This window comes from Blennius ocellaris (assembly GCF_963422515.1).
Source record: "Blennius ocellaris genome assembly, chromosome: 2".
NCBI classification, from domain to species: domain Eukaryota; kingdom Metazoa; phylum Chordata; class Actinopteri; order Blenniiformes; family Blenniidae; genus Blennius; species Blennius ocellaris.
This window is the reverse complement of record NC_137651.1, coordinates 18,477,678-18,494,054: the sequence shown is the minus strand read 5'-3', so window position 1 is coordinate 18,494,054 and position 16,377 is coordinate 18,477,678. Positions and strand designations below refer to the sequence as shown.

The window sequence follows — 16,377 nt, the reverse complement described above, 5'->3', positions numbered from 1 at the left end:
AGCCTCAGAGAAGTTCACTTCACTCAACTACTCAACTGTTGAGTCCGCTTTTGTGAATGTGACCAGTTCAGTTTGCCTTAAATTAAATATAAATCGGGAGTGGAGAATTTATTTAATGACTGGAGATGATTGTGACCACTTCCCCCTACAACTTTCTGCACACACACACACACACACACACACACACACACACACACACACACACACACACACACACACACACACACACACACACACACACACACACACACACACACACACACACACACACACACACACACACACACACACACACACACACACACACACACACACGCTGTAATTTAAGAAACCTCTGCCAATTTCAAGCTTGAAAAAAAAAAAAGGTTGCAATCTATTTATTTAATTAATTATCAATTTAAAAACATATTCAAAGTAACAAATCAAAAATAATCCATGTTCTCCCAGTGGTATTAAAGTTAGGATCTTTCATGATGGTGGTTTTGAAAGCTCCCAGTGAGACTGATCAGTTTTCAAACTGTATCGACAGAAGATGTTAGTTATATGGGTAAAAATAATTCCCATGGGCTCAATTACTTTACATTTTAAGTGAAGATGGTTCTACTGATGAGGCCTATATCTAGTGTCATTTCAAGTGTCACTGTACTAAGAGAAAAAATATAGTTCCTGTAATTATGAGGAAAGTTCTGTCGTCCCAAGAAGGGCTTTTTTTTTTTTTTTTTTTTTAATCCCAAGAGGTATTTATTATCCATAAACCCTAGAGATTATAACTCCACTGCAAAGGAAAGCGTTCCACTGAGAGAGTGTTTGATGTACTGTGTCTGTGTTTAGATGATGACTTTGACGAAACTACAATATAAAAACAAAATATGAACCAAAACTCAAGTTATAAGACGGATAAATCTTTTGGGGGTTAATGAAGTGTGGTGTGATGCACTACGAAGCACACATCTATCCAGGAGAGGTGTTTGCTAGGTTCTTACCTGAAGGGTTGAGCAGCCGCCAAGTGATCGCTGGATCCGGCCTTCCGCTGGCCAAACAACTGAGTGTCACATTGCTGCCCTCATTCACTATAATGTCTTCTGACACCTTGTAGATGTTGGCTGGAACTGTAGAAACGAGACAAATGAAGCGTCAAGGTGAGGTTTTAGTTTTGCACAAACAATGGCAAAGTGTTGCAGTCTTGTGTAACTTCTGATCGAGGTACTGCAATTATCCTTCTCTAAGACCACATTTCTCTAAACAAAGGAAGCGCATCAGCCAACTGGAGCAACTTTCATATAGTCATAGAATTACTTAGTACAGACAGAAACAAGAGCTGCCCTTGATTCTCTCAGGCAAAAGGAGAAGTTTAGAAAAGCTTTGGAGAACCTGCTTTTCCTACCACTAAACCCCTCAAAGGTACTTACAGTAAACTTCCTCAACCCAGGATCCAAATAAGCAATTTAATCTTCTGCCCCGGGACCCGAGCTCACAAAAACAGATTGCTTCTCTTGTCATATGGGGACCCACCAGACGCTTGGCATTGGTTCTGAGTTCAGACACACGTGCACACTCATAAATGCGGGCTTTGATGCACTATTCAAAATGTAAAGGTGAAAGCAAGGCTCCTTTATATGTGGGTCTGTATGCGACGCTGCGTTCAGAGTTACATGGAAGCTGTTTCATCTCCACGCGGCGCTTGATGATCGCTCTGCCTTGCGATCACATCTAGTATGCCTCACTCCTGCTGCTGTCACACCCACACAAACACAAACCTGGAGATAAACGGCGGTAGGGAGGGAAAAAAAACCTTTACTGTGGCGGAAAAAAAAGCAAACAGCTCAGATGAATTAAGAAGGTGAAGTCCGCTTTAAAGCGAGTCAGCAGCACGGATACAATCAATCATGACTGATGTTGAGGGCGTACATCACTGTTTTTACAAACTGGAGGCAAAGTGGCTGGGATAAGAAATGATATATATGCAGATATGAGCTTTGGAATATGATGAATGTTCGAATATGCAGAAAAACAAAACAGGAACAAGTCACTTTTTTCCACCTCATGGAGAGAGATAAGTAGCCTTACTGTTGTCACGACAATAACGTTCAACGTGAAGGTTTGCTTTTCCATCGACTTCGACACTTCCATGTTATAGCTGTGAGGTTATTTTTACCAGAACAAAACCGACACCAACCGGCATCCAATAGTGTACATGCCCTTTTAGCCACCAAGATGACCGCCTCATCGAGTCCTGGACTTGTCCTGTTACAGGCAGCAGATCATTAATCAATCCAGCAGCCTCCACCGCAGAAACTCAAGGAACATCCACATGAATTCTTGCAGCTGCGCTTTCATGAAGAACATTATTCCAAGCAGCCCATAGTCTCTGTTGGCTCGCCTTCTTCCCAGGGTGCCTCTGTTGCCATTTCCACCCAAGGTAAACACTGCAAAACACCCCCGGCTATCCACATGATGCAAAAAAAATTGTGATAAACCAAACCCGGTGGATTTTTTTCATCATTCCAGCATCCAGTTTTGTTGTTGGTGTCCTATATCATATCTGCTTTCAGGCATTGGAACTGGTTTTAATGGACAGTGTGACTGGGCCAGAGGGACCTAAAGACAGCAAGAATCTTTGTCGAGTTTTAATTTTTTATTTTTTCTCCCAAAACCAGTACGAAAGCTTGTCTACAATAGCTTTAGGTCAAGACTGGACAGTATGAGTCTAGATCAGGGGTGTCAAATGCATTTTCGTTCAGTGGCCACATACAGGACCATTTCATTTTGACTTGGCTGGACCGGTAAAACAGTGCCATAAAAACCTTTGAAGCTTTTCTTTGTTGTGGTGCAGAGTATATGTTATGAAAATGACTATATTATCACAAAACTAAATCAACTAGGATGCAAAATTACTTCAATCTCAACATTAAGCCAATTATGACACAAAATACAGTGACATGTCCCAAAAACGCCTCCTATAGCCGTTGCATTACAATCTCACCTTGACAGCATGGATTTGAGGTGAATGTATGTGAACTGTACTGTGGCGGAGCGTGAGTCACTACAGCAGGTGGTGAAAACAGCCCAGCGCATCATTGGAACTCCACTCACTGCCCTCGAGAACATCCAGAGCAAGCGCTCTCTGCGTAGGGCTCTGAAAATTGTGAAGGACTCCTCCCATCCTGCACACAGACTTTTTAGCCTCCTGCCTTCTGGCCGCCGCTACTGGAGCCTCCGGGCCAAAACCAGCAGGCGACAAGACAGTTTCTTCCACAGAGCAGTCACTCTACTGAACTCTCACCCCATTAAAGCATGTTAATGGCACTTAGTCCATTAAATGTAATATAATGTAAATAATGTAAATTCTAGCAATAGCAACTTCACACTGTTCCCTATTTTTTTATTATTTATATATGTGAGTGTGTATGTGTATATAATATCTGATACTTGTGATATTGCACTTCTGGTTAGATGCTAAACTGGATTTCGTTGCATTTGTAATGACAATAAAGTTGAATCTAATCTAATCTAATCTAATGGAAATTTGGTAGCAACAAGATAGTTGGCTTTCATGGCATCATCATTGATATCTCAGCTGGGCTCTCAGTGTTGTGTCTGCTACTGCGATTACTGAATTTGTTTAAAAATAAAAAAATACATTTATGTTTTCTTTGAAATGTTCACTATTTGCTTAGTGTTTTGGTTGGCCGGAGATAAGTCTTATGTTTGACACCCCTGGTCTCGGCTGGACAGGCTGCCACCACTGTCCAGGTAGTCATATACCTTTTAATTGTTTGTGCACGCATTTCTTATTCATGCTGTTGGATTATTTAATTCTCTTTGTGAAGCTTTTACAATGTTAATAACATCCGTTTGTTCATGTTCCCTTGGTTACATACCAACTCTTCAACCTCTGCGTCTTCAGGGCACTTTGGTTTTCTTGCTTGGAACACATCAACTCTACAAAGTGAGTATTTAGTTGCTGTCTATCATATTTGTCCTTTGACAGCTTTTATAATGACTTGTCCATTGTTATTCACCTCAGCTGTCAGTAATGTTGATGGGTGAACAGTGAGTATTCTACCTGACTTTTTAAGTGTATCTTTTACATACATGTCAATCAACACAGCGGGGGGGGGGTTACAATGTCAGGCAAAATTGTTGTTGTTGGTGATGTAACCTTACTTTCCTGAACCTGATGCATTGTGACCGCTTCAGTGACTCGGAAATGGTTCAGACCATGTGAATAATAGCAGCATTTGAAACCTCTCTACAAGCTTTGGTGGATGTGACACTTACATCTATTCCTCACGAGACTGTTCAATTATGAATAACCGGACAATACAGAAATATGAAAGACTTCTTGTCTATCTTATGTGTAATCATGCATAAGACCTTGCATTACATTCTACTCAGAATTTTGAGAGTTTGTGATTACGTCTACTTTTAAGCGGTGATATTAATTTATTTATTTTAAGGTACTTCTTGTATCAGAGGTAGTGCACTTCGAGTATTGACTGCAAGGACATATACTCATTTATGAAAATGCCGTTCATGTGGGGGTGAGAGGAGGAATGGAAATGTGCATTGTTCACCAGTACTGGCTTCTCCACTTCTCCATGATCAATTAAGGGTGAATTATGGATTTGTGAATTATAAGAAAAAGTACCCCCTTGAGGCTTCTGCTACTTCTATTGCCAGTATTAATATAAAACCTGCAAATGCAACAAAAATGCAGAATATTCCTTTGCGGTTATGGTTTATCTACCCCCAAAGGTCAAACATCTATACTTTTACAGAGAACATTTCTGTCATTCTTAAGACTTCCTTTACACCCATTAAATACTTTTTTCCTTCTCCTCGTGACATTAATGAATAGCCATAACTGATTTGAAAGTCAATTAGTTTTTGACCTTGTCACATTCCTTTATGAACTAAAAAAAAAAATTCTTTCTTCAAGAACAAATACAATCTTATACACTCTATGAGCCCCAAGAGGTGTAATTCAGATGTGAGGCCATTTTCCAAAGACTTGCACCGAAGCCTGCTCTGCTCCCTAAATCACAATGTGCTCTCTGGGGGAAAAAAAAGAAATTATAGTGCTCTCTCTTATAGCCCTATGAAGCTATTCTGTTTTCTATATCACTCAGGTAGTATGGAAGTATGAATTTAGAAGGTGGAAAGTTGCTGAAACGTAATTTTCTGAATAAAGTAATTGTGTCAAGACTTATAGGTGTATGACTGCAATAAACTTAAATTGGCAGAATTGAAAGACCAGCAAGGAGTCCCATAGTTATCCATCCAAATTTTTTACTTACACAGGAATTCAAAAAAAGAAAGGAATTGGTGGGTTACCGGCAGGGTCAAGTATCAGTTCCAAAAAACAAAACAAAAAAAAAAACCAGGGAGAAAAGTAACAGTGTCTTTCAGCTCTCAACAGCTGTTGTCAGTTCCTCCATAAACAGGCCACTTAAATCCCAACTGCTCCATTAAAGTTACTGGGTGGCCGTACAATAAAGATTGTGGCATAGTTGCACTCCTGTTGCAGGTGTTATTGGTGGCAGCAGGTAGTTGAGCTTCCTCTCACAGGGAGGTGGGCTTTCAGTTTCACACTTTTAATTTCACTGTCTTTCGGAAGGTGTTTAAAACACATACGTACACAGACGGAGCCCTTTGCATTGGCTTTGCTTAATGTTTAACAAACACAAGTGATACTGAAAGTGCCAAAGGGCGAGCCTGTGTGTGTGATGCCAAAAATCATATGCTATAGATTTTAAATAAAACTGCTCACAGTCTCTGTATCGACCGCTTTTTCTGAGAAACAGCATTTCATTGTTTGTCTCTTTCAGATTGTCTCTGCAATGAGAATATTATTGAAGCATCACTAACAGTCATTCTCTCAACTAACATCTCTTTTTCTCCCCCTCGCACACAAGTAACCCATCTTTCTAATACCAGCCGACAACCCAGTCACAATCATGCCGAACAGCATTTGAAATGAAGTTGTTCGGAGTAATTGCTGTAGTCAAATGGCCGAACCGAATGCAGATATGTTTTTCGAGATATGGCGAGGCGGAGCAGGGTGGAGGCTCTTGATTGAGGTGACAAACAACTCAATTGGCTTTTTTTTCTTTTTTCGCTCCCCCACTTCAAAAACAATGAAGGTGAGGGGGGGGGGGGAGTTGCTGATTGGGCGAGTGGCGATATGTGACTGGAGAATTAATCCTGAGAAGCGCAGATATAAATGGATTGGGGAGGAAAGAAGTGCTCATACTCGGATAACCCTGTCACCCCTGCAAATGGGAGGGAAGGCCTGGTGGAGAGGAAGGTGGAGAAGGAGAAAGATGAACAAAGGGAGACAATGGTGACGGAAAGAAGTGTGAATGACATTTCAGCTCTCACGGTCGTACAGCGCCTGGTGTCCAGCTGTCGGCACCGAAGGTGGGGGGAAGGAGAAGAAAGGAGGGAATTGTAATCTTAGTCATAGGTCAACCTTCAACGAACAATGTAGGAAAGGGCAGCCTTTTGAAAAGTATTTTACCTCTGCAAGCACAGAAAGAATGAATTCCTCAGTGATGGACGTTGTCAGTGTAATGGGTTTTTGCTGAATTATAGTATACAATCAAAAGACCAACATTTAATATTACACTGAGTATTTACATGTGAGTATGTGCACCTACACCTGTGAGGATCTATTTTGTGTTCTGTTTTAGGTATTTTATCATCCAAATCTGCTCCTCAAAGGACAACTATTTCATTCATTGTCATAAAACCACAAGCTTTAGGATACTGTGGATGTTTTCCTTCTTATATTTGGTGACTTACCTTACAAAAATTATTAATAAAACAAAAAAAACAAGCATTCTGTCCTTTACGACTAATGGTTTGGTTTTCCTATATCTCAAAAATAATAAATCTCTGATGAAAACGTTAAAAATACACTGACCTTGCTTACAACTCAAATGTTTTACTTCAAAGAAAGAAAGAAAGACAAGAGAGCAAGAGCCATAGTGAGTGGGGGAGGCAGAGAGAGAGAGAGAGAGAGAGAGAGAGAGAGAGAGAGAGAGAGAGAGAGAGAGAGAGAGAGAGAGAGAGAGAGAGAGAGAGAGAGAGAGAGAAAGAGAGAAAGAGAGAGGTAATTAGGGGGAGATGTGGTTGTGTTTAGAGGTTCTTGCATTAACTGTGAGCCTGCTTATATGATAGAAAGAGAACGAGAGAGAAAAGCAAGTTCTACTCACTATGGGGAGCAATGGAAGGCAGTGAAAACAATACACTTGAATATTTGCATACTAACAGTGCACTCTTCTTTTATAGCTATTTTTACAAACACATTCTGGATGCAAAATATTAAAAGCCGAGAGGAGGTTGTGTATTCGTCAAAGGTATATAATTGACTGCACTTTCTAAAACACACAATGCAACACAAACAGGAGAAGAGGAAAATATTTGGGATTAGACTCCCCGATAAATTAATTTGCACCAAGTGAGATGAGATGAAATAAAAGAGATGAATGTCTGTATACCCATCTGCTGTTTCAGGTTGCATTAAAAACAAAAAAGTGTAGTGGATTTATCTGTCTCAATCTCTCCCACCAACTGTTTGTGCTGACAAGAAGAAGTGAGAAGTAGAAGTAGCTGCAGCCGAAGGGGTCTTGGGTAAAGCCGGAGGTCAAATCAGGGTCAGGATCGGAGTGGTTTTTACAGCTGGGGGAGTTGAGCGGAGTAAACATTGAAGCCGTGGTTTCTCTGCTCCTCTCGGACAGGTAAGCATCCAGCTTGTTTTGCAGAATTTTGCTACGCTTGAATGAGACGTGAGGTGAATGGGTGATCCTTGTAATCACCTGCAGCCGTACTGTAGTAATGCTCCGTTGGACACCTTAAAGATGTTATTCAGTCTCTTTTTTTGTTTTTTTCCCCCACTCTGAGTTAGTTACTCCAGCAAACTGCATGAAGGTGTAGAGGTGCATCATCTCATGTCAATATGAATATGAAATGAAAATTGTGTGAAGTTTGTATGCTTTTCCTGTTTTTGTGTGGATTTTCTCTGTTTAATCTAGCTCCCTTTCACTGTGTGTGTGTGTGTGTGTGTGTGTGTGTGTGTGTGTGTGTGTGTGTGTGTGTGTGTGTGTGTTCACCCATCATCATCCGAGGTTGGCTTCAGGGCAATTTAGATGAAGCAGTATAAAATATGGATGGGTGGATGGATATCTACTTTCTCTTCAAATCAAGATATCTACATCTCCCAAAACATTTGCATGGAGCATCTTCATTTAAATGCATATCACTGCACCACACAGAAAAACCCCCAAAACATTTGAGCAAATAAAAAGCTATTTATTGTTGGCTGCTAATCTCAAAACAACATTATTATGGTAGATATCCATTATTGTACAGGTAGAGTTACAGCTTAATATGATGCAAATATGTAGAAAGATAAAGACCATGTGTCATTAGTATTTCTCCTTTACATGGTTAAAATTAAGTGAAATTGTGATGTTATTGCGGTAAATGATCAAACCTTTCAATCATTTTTTTCACCACATGATAAGGTGACTGAATAGTGAGTCTTGATTTGCAATAGATGTAAAGGTTCACGTGTCAGAATGTTTTACTATCTAAATTGCAGTTTTCATATCCAGAAGAAGGTATATCCGTTCATGTTTATACACACATGAAAGTCATTAAGTTTGAAAGGCAGAACTGAGCGGAGTCAGAACAGTAAATTCTAAAAGAGGAAATCTTCGGCCTCATTTTCAAGTGGAAAAAGAAAATGTTTGATTTGGGGATCCATTTATCCAAGGCTCAGTCTCTGTTGCAGATGGAACTGTTTTGTTTTGTAATAAAAAGCAATAAATAGAATATTCAAACTTTACTTTTGAGGCATGGAGTTGTGTTGCAGTTGCCTTTCTGCACTTGGTTGTCCATACTTCGTACAGCATTTTAACAATACTGGAATGATAATGAATAGCTGCAGCAAATAGTGTAACAGGAGCTTGACAGGGAAAACACAATCCTTCAAAAATGTTAGCATTTTTCCACATCTGATATTTGTCTTGCCTGTTATGCTGGAAAAATCAAAGAAGGCTTTCTAGATTTGTGCAGCTGGTATTATTCATACATGCATGCAGATGACTATGAGCAACAACAAGAATAAACACCAGCAGCTCTCTGCACACACGTGCTCATGTACAACAAATTAGAACAACACCGTTCCAAGCTTTCCATCCAAGGTAAATAAGATGTTCTTAGCTGAAATATCGAACAACTTGCTCTGCAAGCGAGCGTGGAATAAACACAAACAGAACAGACAAAGAAGCCGTGAAACTGTTAAAAGTGATTCAGTGAAACCAAGATGTTTGATTTGGCACTTTCCAAAGTGCCTTGTCAGTTTAACAGAAATCTCAGCACGGGGGAAGAAGATTAATGCTGTCAACATTCTGCTCTTGTACTGAAAAAAAAAAAGCTGGAAAAAAATATCGGTTTGACCTGCAAGTATCAACGTGCTAAATAAATAACGAAGGCGCCATCCTTGGTTGGTGATAGAGAAAGTGCGACTCTGTCAATCAACAGACGAGTTTGGAAGAGACACGTGGAGTGCAACAAAGGAGCTGCTCGGCACGACCGCTCCACACACACTCTGATAAAGTGGATTTGAAGAAAACACAATAACTGACTCGTTGCATTGCTGTTTGCGTCTCTGTTTGTAATGCCAGTAACTCTCCTGCTCTGTCTTCCATTTCCTATAATCATGGGTGTTATTTTATTTTTTGGGGGGAAAAGAAAATACACAAACATTTTTTTTCTTCTTCTGTCCGTCTCAAGCGTGGAGGTATTGGGCATGAAATTAGCCTTTGAACAGAAGCGGGGGAGGCAGCAGGCAATACAGGCTGCAACTTTGCCCACCTGGATTCTGTCAGATTGCTTTATATTCAAGTTAAACTGTTCATTACAATTCAAGGATTACTGTGCCAAACTCTATTCCGCTCTTTAAAACAAGAAAACGGTGAACAACAAGACAGCTCAAGGCTTGGACTGTGAAATTCATTCCCTTACAGTGCCCAATCACAGGCTATTGGTTAAAACAACCAAATACGCAATGCATTATGCACACAACTTAAAGAAAAGCTGGATAAAACAACCCCCCCCCAAAAAAAATTTTTTAACATACACTTGGCCTTGATAGCATTGAAAGGCTTTAAGATATGATCCAGCAATGCATCATGTGTATTGTAATTGCTTTGTATCCTTCCCCCTGGGGCTCATGTCCCTCACACCAAACATTTACCCCCCGTCGCTTCTCAATGTCACATTTGGAGGAGTGACGTGGCAGTGAGAGCAGAAGAGGCGTGCGATTATGCTCAGCTGATTTCAAACCATTAGAAGACAATCAGAACAAAGCACTCCCTTTAGCTTTTAGCGCTTGGAAGCTTTACTGTCAATTACCCGCTTTCTATAAACAAGGTCAGCATGAAACCTCCCCTACAAAAAAGGCCGCCAGAATAGTCGTAGTCATAACTAAGTGGCTGAATATTGTCACTTTAAACCAGCATCCACTGTTTCTTAATGAGCATGTGTTTGTGTCTAAACTAGACTTTTTTTCTTTTTTATGTTTTCCTTCACCTTTTTCTGCATCCCTGTTCGGCGCCTTAATTTTACAAGGCAATCTGCAAACTAAAAGAAGTGCAGTAGCAGAAAGAAACAAGACAGTTATCAAACTTACATTCTGGATTTGTCCGAATTTAAGGTGAGAAAAGCAAAAGAGGCACAGAAAAACCCACACTTACATAATATCTTTGATACCCTCTACCACAAAAAAAAAAAAAAATCTCCGATATAATATGGCTTAGTAAGGGAGTTCTGAAGGAGTATAAACGGGGAAAAAGGGTTATTGTTTTCTATGTGCATGTATGTGTAAAGCGTTTTGTAAAAACAAAGTGTATTTACTTGAAACATCAGGGTTAGTCGTGTAAACGGGGCCTTTATTATAAATGATGACAACACAATATTTGTTGATGTAAATTATTCCTGTATGTTCCCATAATGTGAGAGAGTTAACAGATTTCAACCACACGCAGGTTAGATAGTCTAACTTTAAAAGTTGTCTTCAATTGAAAACATGATACTTCTATGAGTACAGTCACAAATACAGTTTTATTTTTTTCCTCCTGTGACTCCACTGGTCCGCCTTACAGCTTTACTCCCTGTTAAAACCCACAGCTGATATCTTCAATTATTCATGTCGACATTGATTCCCAATGTAACGACAAGCTACATCTGCTCTGCATTAGTGGCACACACACTAACTTGAATGCGCACTACTGTCGCATCAACACATGCAAAATGCAGAGGAGCGCCGATCTCGTTTGATCTGAGACCCCGGGGGGGGCAGTAGTTTTTCAGCGGCTACACACACACACACACACACACACACACACACACACACACACACACACACACACACACACACACACACACACACACACTCTCTCTCTCTCTCTCTCTCCACCCCCCCCCCCCCGGGCCTGGTTCGGCAGAATTGAAATGAGCAAAATACATCTGACTGAAAAGTAGGCTGCAGATAGTGCTGCAGGAGGGAGAGAGAGAGAGAGAGAGAGAGAGAGAGAGAGACTCCTGGCATTTCCCCTGCCCCCGCCAACCTCCCCTTCCACTCGTTCGTTTACCTTTTCTAGAAACAGAAGAGAAAGAGAAAAGGTAGATAAGAGAGAGGTGATGACAGAGGAGAAGACACCAGCTCTCCCTCATCCAGACTGTAGCCATCAGCAGAGCAGTGCTTTAAAAACCCAAGGTGCCTGTGAAACGTTCAAAGGAAGCACTGGATATGAGACGGCAGCAACGGCCTGCTGGAGGCACCGATGGAAGCAACAGAGGGAAGAAAAGGAGCATTCTCCACACTCCACAGTTTTTCTCTTCCCTTTTATTCTAAGGATGAATGATATAGGTTTTTTTTGTATTCGAGCCCCATCGCATTTGCAACCAGTCCTGATATGTCGACCTTGCTCTACTTGGTGACACCAAAGCCATTTATTGAGGAGAAGGATTCTCAGCTCTTGTTAAGAGGTATGTTTTTTCCAATGAGGGGCCCGCGCAAGCAGCAACTTGTAAATCACACAAACATTAAATTTGTGTTAGAATTATAACAGAGAAAACTGGAGGTGGGAAGGTAGACCGGTATAGTAGTATGTTTTTTTCACAAGAAAAAAATACTACGGACTGTATATTTTCTTCAAATAAAACCAACTAATGGGAACTACAGTCCCTATGAAGAACATTTGCTTTAATATAATTGGTAAAGTGTATTTCTTATCTGAGGCAAGCGCAGGTAGGTTGGTTAATCCTGGACACTGTAGCTTTTTGCTTCTGACTTGGCATCCAAAAAGTGAGGAGGAGCTGCCAAAACCGCAAAGCCGATTTCATATTCAAGCCTTTGGATGGTTTTAGAAGCTTACAATATCACCACTCACGATGATGAGGAAAACAAAGATGGCTAGACAAGGTAAATCCAACGTTGCAGGATCCTGACAGCCACTGCCTTCTTTCCTTCCACAGGTACAATTTCCTCAGTGACTTAAAAGCACTCGTTGCTCTTTGCACTTCCACTCTCAAATACCATTTCTCATCATGCTATGTTGTTCACATGAGGGTGAGTGGAGATCACAAGCCCTTTCACAACCCATAGGGAGCTCATATTTGATGCTTTTTATATGCAACTGCTTCACGTTTCCCCTCTATTGGGCCACTCTGCTGCCTTCACCTCAACTTTCTTCTTCCGAAGCTAATTCAAGTATGTCTCTTACAGACCAGCTGCTTCAGCAGAAACCTTGGATATAGTCCAAGGTTTCTATGGAGATTCAGTTTTAATTTTTTTCCTCTCCATTAGAATAACATCAAAGAAGTAAATATATCCACGCATATGTTTTTACATTTATATTGATGAATTGATCCAACAATATTAAGCCATTAACAACCCATTTTGCATCAGAAAAAGGCTGTGGACCTCATCTCTGATCAATGATTGTAAAAAATGTTTCAGTCAAGCCAAACACGGGAAATCTACAGCCAGGAACAGATTGGAGATGACTGATCTGGAAACAAGATTTCAAACAAATTTTAGTTTAGTGGTCAAATACAGTCAAATTTGTACTTGGATGTGCCATGCGATAAAATGATAGTATAACTTAAAACAACCTCCGATGTCTATTTTTGTTTCATACAAAGTGTACATTTAAAAAAACCTGAATAAAATAAAGTTTTGTCAGAGTACATGATTTTGTATGCAGCTTTGATGCAAATTATCACCGTGTCATCACTGCCCTCTGATCTCAGTAATACCAACTAGTTTGATGAGGATGTTTTGTTTTTTTTACTCCTTTTCTACATTATTTACGCCAATAATTTGACTCAACTTCCCAAACCAAAGAAAGATATCCATCAACACACACTGTGACATGTGAAAGTGCCCCAGTTAATCCAGCCAATGCATAGGGAGAACATGCACATGTTGCTTTATAGCCATAAGTACTGCCCGCTGCACCACCGCAAGACCTTCAGCATAGAGCATTTATTGATTATTCTTTGAAATAGGAACACTTACAGGTATCCATGGCTCCAGCCTGTAGTTCATGCCCAGCAGTGCCGATTTAATTTACCACACCGCACTATCGCAGAGACACTATCTTATTGATCAATGCAAACTGAAAGTAAAACTGGAAGTTCAAAGGTGTACGTCGTACAGTTTCCCTGCTTTGAAAGAGGTCCATCAAATTACTGTGGCATTCAGATGGCCTTTCAAAATTACCTCGCCAATCCTCAGAGGACCATCAAGGATGTTCGGAGGAAGTTCACCCAGCAATCAGCAGCGGCCTGATCAATACCACGTGATTCACTGCCAATTCCAACAATGCGGTTGGTTAAAAGGCGTCGCATCGCATTAAAACTGAGAATGTGTTTGAGTTTTGAGCGGCACATCTCACATCACAACATGAACCTCTTGTCAGACTGGAGGCCTTATGAACCCATTGGTGAGAAGCCATTACAGCTTTAGCAGAGATTGAATACAGAGGTCTGTTGTTCAATCTACAGCCATGACCTTTCACCTTTTCAGTGGTAAGCAAAAAATGGGAATGATGTGCTTTTGCGCCACTGATTCATGTCATATCTCAAACACTTTTGAGACTGGTTTAATTAGTGCCTGCACAGATAGGTATGACAAGAGACACATAGTTCAGCACAACTGCTGTGACACATAAAATGAAGGACGGAAGATAATACAACTAAATATATTTTAGTCACAGTTATGTTGCAGGGTCACTCGCTGTCCAACAATTTCCTGGAAAAGAAATAAAAACTAATAAGCCATTCCCCAGAAAGAATACTGGAAAGTATAGTGTAATTTCATACCAATTATGGCTGAAGACAGAGGTCAGTCAGTACACATCCAATTAAATAATCAAACTTAATTGCTGGTGCAGAGTGGCTGTCTGTCAGATATTTCTCTAATATGCAGCACAGCTAACAAATAACATACTTGAGTTTAAATAGATAGGAACATTGCCTCGAGCACTTCTTCAAATTTCGCAATAAATTCCAAGTAAATATGTGGAGAGGAAACAGTTCTGAGCTTGGTGAACTTTCAAAACAGGACTGCTTAAAAGTTCTGTTCGTCAGTGTCATTTCTACATCAAAATCAAGTCCTCATGCATATTTGATCAAATGATTTAATGTTGCACCCGAGGATAAAAAATTAAGACAAAAAAAGGGAGTCAGGGCAGACGCTGAGCTGTTCTGACAAAACTAAACCTGATGATGGCATTTACACGCACTTTGTAGCAAGAACTTGTGGTGATGAATAAACTGACCTTTTCGTGTAAAATCAGGGAGCTGATTAGCTAAACATGCTGATCTGTTGGTCTTTTCTTTCCTGGCCATGATACACAGGGTTCAAAGATGCTAATAGCCACTTGTCTTATCTCATCAGTGTGAAGATCAAGGTGGCAGAGTTGTAGTGGTCAGTGAGAAAAAAAACACTCTGGTGTGGCGTTTGCAGTGAGAATACAGTATGTGTCTGTTCACCCTGTGACGAGCAGTAACCTGTCCTGTTTCATGCTGCTCACTTTGTTTTTTTAATTTCTTCATCGGATAATGAAGCCATGACCCGCACCACTCTACCAGTAATCGCTGCATTCACTGATCTGGTTGGTTGATGTTGGTGCACAGCATGAGGGCTGACGAGCCAATCACAGTCAGAGTAGGATGAGACAAATATGGCTAGCTCATAAATTATACAAAATGTAAATGACAATAAGCAAATACTATGAACACATTTTCACGAACTCAAGTACTCGTACATGCCACTGCTTCTAAAATAATTGTGTTTCTGGGCTGCTTTGAAATGAGGCAAAAATAGAGCATACACCCACTTCTCCGGGGACCACGACACCACTGACCAAGAACAAGTAAAGCTCCCCCCGCCCCCCAATTATCTTAAATTGGAGAAAGTGGTTTGCAAAAAGTCTGATGAACTCAGATTTATCCAGGCCACATCTGCAAAAACAAAGGCGTTCCCCATACAACTGTGTGCTCAAAAACAGCTGCATGTCAACATTTGCATTTTACAGTTCTTGCATTATTTTGGTTCATGAAAGTCATGAATGTTGAGATGTTCCCATCCAGCTCTTCTAATCTGGGACATTACTCATCAAACAGCGCGTGTAATGACGACACTCACCTGCTCTGGGCGTCTGTCAGAGAGATACTCGGGTCTTCAATGACTAAGAATCCAACAGTTCATTTTATGGATATACCTGCAACTCTCTGCGACGTGATGCCGTAATAACCAGCTTACGGCATCCTTACCCCCTTATCCACACACCACAGTAAGCACTTTAACGGTTTAGTGCCTGTGTGAGCACTCTACTGCAGTACATTCACAACACGGCACAAGCCTGCGCTGGCTGTCAGGAAATTTCATGAGCTGGCTCCTCTCCGTAAGGCCGAGTGCTGAGGGCAGAGCGCTTGTTGGTAAATACCACTCCCCTCAGAATTGATTGAATCAGCTTTGCACATGTGCGTTTTTTTATGAAGCATGACAGAAGGAGATTGTTCGGTTTGTGGTTTCCCAAACAAACATCTGAACTTGACAAAAACAGTTACAGAAGACAGGAAGCATATAATTCTATTTCATCTCCTATGCAAATGTACATTTCCTCTCTAGTTTTAAGATGTTGATCAGAAAGATTCTCACTGTTTGATAAATTCCAGGAATAGAAAATATTTCCAGCTGGAATCTGGGATAGTAATCATTTGGGAATGCCTCGTTTTCTTGTTTTAAGTCTTCATATGACAAGACCAAACAAGCAGTGATCACTTCAATGCTGC

General features: G+C 40.6%; 1 protein-coding gene across 1 annotated transcript in view; it reads right to left on the bottom strand.

Moving 5' to 3' along the window:
- The window catches only part of lsamp (limbic system associated membrane protein), a 235,777-nt gene that overhangs the window by 37,509 nt on the left and 181,891 nt on the right, over nt 1-16,377 (bottom strand). Inside the window, exon 4 of the mRNA XM_080504709.1 lies at nt 984-1,109. Coding sequence (XP_080360835.1) covers nt 984-1,109 — 126 coding nt within the window. The remainder of the gene's footprint in view (nt 1-983; nt 1,110-16,377) is intronic.